Source organism: Gossypium raimondii, chromosome 2, assembly GCF_025698545.1.
Source record: "Gossypium raimondii isolate GPD5lz chromosome 2, ASM2569854v1, whole genome shotgun sequence".
Taxonomy (NCBI): domain Eukaryota; kingdom Viridiplantae; phylum Streptophyta; class Magnoliopsida; order Malvales; family Malvaceae; genus Gossypium; species Gossypium raimondii.
The window spans coordinates 8,741,187-8,750,816 of record NC_068566.1 but is presented as its reverse complement, the minus strand read 5'-3'; the positions used below and the strand labels follow the sequence as shown (position 1 = coordinate 8,750,816).

The 9,630-nt window shown below is 31.1% G+C and overlaps 1 protein-coding gene across 1 annotated transcript; it reads left to right on the top strand.

The window, feature by feature from the left end:
* Positions 1 to 5,204: 5,204 nt before the first annotated feature.
* LOC105787963 (WEB family protein At3g02930, chloroplastic) lies at positions 5,205 to 9,287 on the top strand. Its single transcript, XM_012614593.2, has 3 exons — positions 5,205 to 5,500; positions 6,114 to 6,321; positions 6,668 to 9,287. The coding sequence occupies exons 1-3, from the start codon at positions 5,484 to 5,486 to the stop codon at positions 8,972 to 8,974; spliced, it is 2,532 nt and encodes an 843-aa protein (XP_012470047.1). The 5' UTR covers positions 5,205 to 5,483; the 3' UTR covers positions 8,975 to 9,287.
* The last annotated feature ends 343 nt before the right edge of the window (positions 9,288 to 9,630 follow it).

Sequence of the window (9,630 nt, the reverse complement as noted above, 5' to 3'; positions counted from 1 at the left end):
ATATTAGCCATTGAAATGGCCCAATAAGCTATCGAAGTTTATAAACTGTCAATTTAAAAGCATTTGTTTGTTTTAGAAGAAAACTTAGTTAATTACCAGTTTATTTATTACTCAAAACTTTAATTGTATCTTAGCAGTGGAAAAGTTATATTTATTTATGTTTTTAATAAAAATTGGGGTTCATGCATAACTAATTAATATTCATAATTTGATATCCTAAACTCAAATTAAATGTTATGCAAGCCATAAAAAAAAACTCAAATTTTATGTCTCATGCCACAATTCAAAATAAGATATACAGTGTTTGAATAATTAAAAGACCAAATAAAAATTCTAAAATTTATTATTAACAAAAACCAAGCCGAGACCTTTCAAATGTTGTGTTCACGTCCTAACTAGTGGATTATCTATAATGATAAAAATCAAAGGAAGGTTGAGCTATAAAGCTCAATGTGAGTTCCATCACAAAAAGATCACTACAAAGTAGTAAACCAAGCATATAATAACAGTGCTCAGTACAATAACAATCATATAGCATAACAGAAATTGACATTTCATTCGAGCATGCTTATGAGTGCCGATGTAATATAATTTTAATTTAACAGTAAAGAAAGGTCCTACCCCACCGCTACACTCCACAGTTAGAGTTCCCTAGAACTTTTATATCCCAGACACTCCAGTTTGTGTATGAACCACAAATGTTGTTGTTTAATACGCTGCCAGTAGTTGTGAATACACAACGGGTTTGAAGATAAAAGTTGCAAGTAAAAGTTGTGAATAAACCACCAGTGTTTGCAGGCTAATATGTTGTCAGTAGGTTGTGAATGCACACAGGTTTGCAAATAAAAGTTGCCAGTAAGTTTGTAGATAAACCACTAGTGTTTGTAAATAACTGTGAGTACTTCCTCCATTCAAAACATCCCACATCATACAATGACAATGGCATGTCATTAACAGTATAGTATAAAAACAGTAGACATGCTCAGCATATAATCAGATTAGCAGTAGCAATAGACATGTATGTCATGTTTTCGATTTATCAATAATAGTAGGCATGTTGTTCATGCAATCAGTAATATAGTGATTCGAGCATCAGTAATAATTTATCAGTAATCTAGTCACAGAAGGCATGTACTAATTACATATCATTCATATATAGTAATAATTTAGTCAATCAAATCATGGATTCCATCATTATTCATAATATCAGGGACTCAATTGGAAGAGATAAAATTCTAAAAACAGTTCGAGGATCAAGCAGGGACTAATTTGATCAGTTTACAAAAATTTTGGGCAAAATTGTAAAATATAGGGACACGGCCGTGTGGCCAAGCCATGTAACAAACTATAGCTGTGTGGAACATGCAAACTTAAGCTACAGAGGAGACACAATCGTGTGGCAAGCCGTGTGGAGGGTTCTTGGTCATGTGAGATTCGAACTAGCCTAGGATTTTAGAGGCACATGGTCGTGTGAGGGGTTGTGTGGTCTACACGCCCGTGCGGCCCTAATCTGAGGTGCGAGTTGCCCTGACTCGCTTTTAAAAGAACATACACCTTTCATCGGAAGCCCTAATATGGTTCGATTCTCCTAAAACGGGTCCTCCAAACGACATTTACATAAGAATCAATGGTTGATTTCAAGATAAATCAAAATTTCCAAAAGATCTTTGGCAAGATTTGTGAAAGATTGTTTTATCCATAGAAAAATTAGTATTAAATAAAAATTCTATAAAGATTTGATATCAAAAATTGGGATTGAGACGTACTTACCACTTTTTGGCAAAAATTAGAGGTGTTTCTAATGACAATTACGATTCTAGTAGGAAAAACGAGTTAACGAAGATTGACTTTGATTCGGGAAAGCAATAGTAATTCTGCAATGGATAGAAAATATTTTGCGAAGAAGAAAATGGAAAAGAAAAGGAAAAAGAATTAGGGAAAAAAGAAAGTAGAAATTTAGTTTAGTTTGGAAAGAAAAGTAATAATTCTTTTGCAATTAGAAAAAGGGACTAAATACCTAAGATTTTCAAACTTTGAGGGGTTGTTCAATAGTTTACCCCTACTGATGAATAAAAGGAAATGAAATTTGGTAAAGGGTGGCTCGAAAATGGTAACCAAAGAGATTGGACATAGGATCTCTAAGGAGTGCACTAACAACTTAACCATCAAGTCTAAGTCATTTCTTGGTTAATTATTTTAATTAACCCTATATATTTTGGGGGGTGACAATACTAACATGATACTATTTATCTTATATGTCACAAAGACAAATAATTTAAAAGGTATTAAAAATTTTAAAATTCAAAAAATATATAAAAATTTCATAAAATTTAAAAATGGCATGAAGTACATGTGAATTTCCATTTAGATTGTCATGTTTAAAAATTAATGTTTTAACTAGTGTTTCCATTAAAAATAACAGTTAAACTCATTTTAAAAAGTTGAGCTAAATTTAACTTAAAAATAAATAAATATCAATTTGACAAACAATATAATTATTACCTATATATTTTTATGTAAATACTTTAAATTTTACCAGCCGTTCACACATATGGTAATGAAACGATAAATAATTTTATTGTTAGAAAAATAATAAAAAAATATATCTAAAAACATATAGGAGAAAAGAACCTATTTTTAAAAATATAAAGAGAAAGAAATACAATTATCTATTTAAAAACAAGTAATTTAAATTTTATTATTTTAATTGAACTGATATCATTTGCTTAAGGTGAACCTGACCTTTGAGCCTCGAAATCTATTTTTATTATATAATATTTATAAAATAATACATAAAAATATTTATTAACTAAATAAAATTAGAACTAATTCATTAACTCTTTTTTTTTTGCAAAAGGTATGACTCTCATCTATTAAAATGAAAAGGATAAATATCAAATTTATACACAAACTTTTATTCAACGTGTAATTGTATACATGAAATTTAATTTGATGCAACTATACATAGGAAACTTTAATTGTGGTTTAGATGTATGCTTGAAAGTTTAATTACGATTGAATCATACGTATTTAAAGAAACAAATACATCAATTTATTTTTATATTGAATAAATATAATTATTTATATGTGTAATATATAAACATAAAATGATGTTATATCAATAATTATGTTAATAATTTACAATTTTATGTATACAATTACACATTAAACCATAATTAATGTATAATTTTGAGGTTTATCCCAAATAAAAATAGCCAACAAATTATTTTATTTTAGTTTTTGCAAAAAGAGAAAAGCAATAAAATAGAAATTCAAAGTATAATGAGCACATTATTCTTTTTTCTTCTTCTTTTGGTAATAAATATGTTCAAATAAAAATTGTTAATGAAACCCTCCGCCATTCTTCTTTCTTGAAAAGAGCATAATAGGGTTTTGCCTGGGAAAAAGTTACCTTCAATCTTTGACCCATTTTTGTATTTATATACCATATTTATATATAAGTTTTATATTTACACAATTATAAAATCTTTGATTTAAATAAATTCAATTAAAATTTAGTTTTTAGTATAATAAAAATATGATAATAATGTATTTATCTTTTAATATTTTTATATCAAACATTTAAATAAAACAACTAAAAACTTGCTTAAACGTAAAACAAATGTCTATGAAGATTTCTGCATAAGACCTTTATTGTCCCACTTTTGATGTAAATGATGAATAAAACTTCTATAGATATTATATAGTTTTTTTCTTTAGTCAAATGGGTGTGTTATAATTTAGTATTATAACGAGGCCTCACCTATGATGATGAGATTGAGTTTTAGAAATTTTAAAAAATTATTTTATTGGGAGATTTAGTAAAATGTATTTTTACATAATCTTACAGTACATCAACCAAATAGAAAAATCTTATGTTTTAGATAAAAGAATCTAATAGTATAAAATTTATACTCAATAATATATAAAATAGATAAATCTTAAAATTATACATTAACTTTGTTCTAATTTACAATGTCATGCATAAATTTTAATTTGGTATACATAAAATTTTAGTTTTAATTTATTTTTCACCTACAAGTAATGTTGTTATCTATGTGACACTATTTTTTGTTAAGCTATATGTAAATAACTTATATGATGTTTTATTAAATTAAAACACAAATGAATAAATTTAAAATATGCTTTTCTTAAATAATTAAAATTAATTTTGGTATAATAAAAGCGTAAGTATTTGATACATTAGTAGAATACCTTTTTATTCTACAAGCAGTTTTAAATTTTTTATATATGTATTATTTTTAATATTTTACTATATCCTATAGGATATTTGTCAACCATATGACCTCGTTTTTGAAGTTTGGAAATTTCACTGACAGTAATAAAAAAAATTGAATTTTGTGTTATTGAATCGATTTTTTTGAATTATTCGAGCCAACTCAAATAACTCAATTTGAGTTTTGAGTTCGAGTTGAATTTCACAATTCGATTAACTTAAATAATTCGAAAAATTCAAATAATAGATTGGTGTAAATACCCTTTTGGTCCCTGTCAACTTTGAAAATAAGCAAAATGGTCTCTCTCATAATAAAAATTAAAAATAATTTAAAATAATTTTAAAATTCAAAATATTTATAAAAGTTTCAAATTTTATATTTTTAAAATTTATAAAAATTCTAAAAATATATAAAAATTTAAAATTTTAAAATTTTCTAAAACAATAATTTTGGGACCTAATTAATAATTCAACTTTATCATACTCAAGTATCTTTTTTTTTTTGCTTTGAAATTTTTCAAATATATATGGTTTCAAATTTATGTATTCTAATATGAAATTATTTATACTGTAACAATATTTTTATTTGACCTGTTTAATTTTTAAATTTAACTTAAACAATTTCACTCGACTCAATTAAAAAAATCAAATGAGTTAAGATGATAAAATAGAATTTGTGAATTCGATTTACAAAAATTTTTCACTCAATTCAATCAAACTATCAGGCCTAACCGGCTGTGTACCAATTAATTCCTGAAATTAGTAGTTTTCATATTAAATCATTATTTTATACCAAAAATAATCAATAATTAATAATCAACCAACTAACCTATATTCAACGGTCATGTCCGTATTATCTATAGGCGTGATAATATAAATTTTTAATTAGATCTATCCAAAGGAACAGCCCAAGGGCATTTCTGTAATTTCCCACATCATCTTCACACCTAAAAAGAAACAAAGCAGCAAAAAGAAGTAAGGATTCAAAAAAGGAAAGAAGAAATAACAGGCTGATGGTGTTTCTTTTTATGTTGTGGAGACAAGAAAATACCATCCTATATAATTTGCTTTCTTGAATTTTCTACAAAACCAAGCAAAGCTGAACAAGAAAAACTAAACTTCATCACTTACATTTTCTTCTCCAAAAATGTCTACAAATTAGCTACCATTACTCTTCTCTTTTGTTTTTCCTTGTTTAAAACTCCAAAGCTTCTTCACCTATCTGCTGCTGCTTTTCATTAACAACATGTCTGCTAAAACGAAGTAAGTATCACTCACTCACTCGCTTTTTTCTTCCATGTAATTTTAAGCTTTCTTCCTTAATTCTTTTATTTTAGACTAGATCTGCTTTGGGGTTTTTTTTTTTGTTTCTTTGTTCGAGGCCTTGTTTTGGGGGGTTTTTCTTTTCATTTCATTTGATGTTTTTTTTTATCTTAAAATCTGGGATTATGTTGGATCTGCTTTTTGATGCTTTTTAGAGCTCGTGTTTTGGAAATTGAAACACTCAGTCTATCTGTAATTCCCACCCTTTTGTTTTTAGTTAAGTTTGTTCTTTGATTCCCTTTTTCAAATGAATTTTACTTCATTTTTCTGTATTCATAATCCTGATTCCTGAGCTTGTTTTATGAGTGTTCTGTTCTTAGTTCCCTTGCTTGTTAGGTTCATATATTTAAAATGCATATGCAAACATGTATAATTCAGTAGAATAATCTGCTGATCTTGATGAATTATGTTGAAAATGTTGCCATACTGGTCATAGATCCATGCTTAATTTTATTTCCACATGATTTTTGTTTATATTCTTTGCATTATGTGTTTAAAATAATGGGACTTTGATCTTATGCTCAGAATATGATTCCTTTTAATATTTAAACAGATCTGGGTTATTTGAAACTCCTACCAAGGTTTCACCTGCAACGCCTAAAGTGGCGACCAAAGTAAGCAGGGGACTGGCTAAACCAGAACCTGATTCACCCTCTCCCTTGCAAAGTACTCGCCATTCAGTTGAGCGTTCACCACGGACATCCCTCAATTCAAAGCCTACAATTGATCGTAGATCACCAAAGGTTGCCACCACGCCTGATGTAAGTTTCTTCGTCAATGCTGTCAAATATTACTGCATTTGATCTTTATACATTTCTGATTCGCGAGAAGGTTGACGGTTGAAAAGGGATTTTTATTGATATTGGATTCTGGTTAAGAGGATTTGGAGGCAAGGGAAGTTTTTCTTGATGTTTCCACATAATGTGTTGTATTTCAAGTAATTTTGAGGAAATGAAGTTTTATTTAAATGAGTTCCTAAGCATTTTGTATCCTTTGATGTTTAGAGAGGAAAACTGGTTTCGTGGAAGAGAACCAAACTTATACCTATTATTTCAATTACGAAACTAGTGGAATTTCATTTGCAATATGTGTTGTTTTGATTTTCAGAAACCACAAACACGGGTGGCTAAGGGATCAGAGTTGCAGGCTCAATTGAACTCGGTTCAGGAAGATTTAAAGAAAGCAAAGGAGCAGATATCATTGATTGAGAAAGAGAAGGCACAAGCAATTGATGAGCTGAAAGAAGCGCAGAAAGCAGTAGACGATGCAAATGAAAAGCTTAGAGAGGCTTTGGTTGCACAAAAGAGAGCTGAAGAGAGCTCTGAGATTGAGAAGTTCCGAGCAGTTGAGTTGGAACAAGCAGGAATCGAAGCTGCTCAGAAGAAAGATGAAGAATGGCAGAAAGAAATTGAATCAGTGAGGAACCAGCATGCTTTGGATGTGGCTGCTCTTCTCTCTACCACTCAGGAGCTTCAAAGGGTGAAACAGGAACTAGCCATGACATGTGATGCTAAGAACCAAGCGCTGAACCATGCTGATGATGCAACCAAGATTGCTGAAATCCATGCTGAGAAGGTGGAGATTCTTTCAGCTGAATTGGTTAGGTTGAAGTCCTTGATTGATTCAAAGTGTGAAATGGAGACTAATGAAAACATGGAAATGGAGTTCAAGCTCAAGGCAGAGATAGAGTCATTGAAACAAGAACTTGAGAAAGCAAAGACCTATGAGGAGAAGTTGATGGGAAAGGAGGCTCAGATTGAACAACTTAATGTTGATTTAGAGGCGGCGAGAATGGCCGAATCTTATGCGCGCAATGTCGTAGAGGAATGGAAGAATAGGGTCAACGAATTAGAAATGCAGATTGAGGAAGCTAAGAAGCTGGAAAGATCTGCATCAGAATCTCTGGACTCAGTCATGAAGCAACTAGAGAGCAACAATGATTCATTGCATGATGCAGAATCTGAAATTGGGGCTCTTAAAGAGAAGGTGGGATTATTGGAAATGACCATTGTTAGACAAAGAGGAGATCTTGAGGAATCAGAACATCAAATCAATATGGCTAAGGAAGAAACTGCAGAAGTGGAAAAACTGGTTGAGTCTCTGAAGTCCGAGTTAGAAACAGTGAAGGAAGAAAAGACCCAAGCTTTAAATAATGAGAAGCTTGCAGCTTCCAGTGTTCAAACTCTTTTAGAAGAGAAAAACAAGCTCATTAATGAGTTGGAAAATTCTCGGGACGAGGAAGAGAAGAGCAAGAAAGCAATGGAAAGCTTAGCTTCTGCCTTACATGAAGTTACTGCAGAAGCTAGGGAAGCTAAGGAGAAGCTGTTATGCAGTGAAAAAGAGCATGAAAATTACGAGACTCAGTTAGATGATATAAGGTTGCTCCTGAAAGCCACAAATGGTAAGTATGAAAGCATGCTCGATGATGCGAAAAATGAGATTGATCTTCTTAAAAATATCATTGAGCAGTCCAAGAATGAACATGCAAATTCCAAAGCTATGTGGGAACAAGAAGAAGTGCATTTAGTAGATTGCTTAAAAAAATCAGAAGAAGAAAATTCTTCTCTGGAAAAGGAAATTAATAGGCTGGTAAACTTGCTGAAACAATCTGAGGAGGAAGTTTCTGCATCCAAGGAGGAAGAAGCTCAGTTGAAGGAGAGCCTAAAGGAAGTTGAATCTGAGGTGATTTATCTACAAGAAACTCTAAAGGAGGTCAAGACTGAGAGCTTGAAATTGAAGGAAAGTTTGTTGGACAAAGAAAGTGAATTGCAGAGTGTGATTCAAGAAAACGAGGAACTCCGAGCTAGGGAAGGTGCTTCACTTAAGAAGGTTGAGGAGTTGTCGAAGTTGTTGGAAGAAGCTACAATGAAAAAGCGAAGCGAGGAAAATGGTGAGCTAACCGACAGTGAGAAGGACTATGATTTGCTGCCTAAGGTGGTTGAATTCTCAGAAGAGAATGGCCATGGAAGTGAAGAGAAACCCAAGTTAGAGCTGCCATCAGAGCAACCCAAGGAGCCCAAAAATGAGAATTCCCTGGAGGTTAACGATGACTCAAAGGATGAATCTCTTCGAGATGAGGGTGCCAAAGTGGAGAATGTGAACGGAGAATTGAAGGAAGATGAGAAGAAAGGAAAAGGCGATGATTCAGTTGAATTTGAATTCAAAATGTGGGAAAGCTGCAAAATCGAAAAGAAAGAATTTTCACCAGAAAGAGAAGCTGAACAAGAATCCCTTGAGGAGGAAGTGGAATCAAAGGTGGAGGGTAGTGAGAGTGTTGATATAAATGGTTCGACAGAAAACATTGATGATGGCGGAAACTCACCATCAAAGCAACAGCAACAGAAAAAGAAGAAGCCATTACTACGTAAATTTGGAAGCCTACTGAAGAAGAAGGGAAGCAGCAACCAGAAGTAGATAACCAAAATCAGCCATGGCATGATTTAGTCCCTACCAACAGACAGGTATATTGGATACTATCTTGCAGCTGAATGTGTTTGCTTAATTTGCTGATTTGCTTCTAATGTTCCCAATAGGTTTTAATTTGAAGAGGCTTGTATAATGTTTAGTGTCTTAAATTTTCTCCCTCTTTTTTAGATTTCTACATTTGATTCTTCATGTTAGATACTTGGATAGAATCTTGTATGTGATGGAGATAATTCTTTTTGCTTTTTTGCTTGTTCTTCGTATCTAAAATTCATAAAAAAAAAATGTGGTTACTTAAGTTGTATTTCATTTGTGATTTCTTTGTTTAACTAAATGTTATGAATTCATCATTGCTAAACTAACTTAACATGTGCATGATGATTAATCTCTGTTGGTGATTTTGTTTCTTGTTTTTGGCTTTATTTTAAAAATATCCAAATTTAAAAGTAATGATGGTTCCAAATGCTAAGGGAATGCTTGGTTTATGTAAAAAAATAGATTGTAGTAGTAACACAATTTTCGGAGTTGGACCGGATTAACCAGGTATTGGTTTTGAATAAGTGATTGGATTACTTGACCCACAAATTAGTATCAATTGATTGAATTGGATTAAAAACTAGTTGAATTGATTTTCTCTATCTTTTAAA

Coding starts and splice junctions, on each gene's coding strand:
- LOC105787963 (XM_012614593.2), top strand. Junction 6,322..6,667: donor AGGTTGCCACCACGCCTGAT/GTAAGTTTCTTC, acceptor TTTGATTTTCAG/AAACCACAAACACGGGTGGC.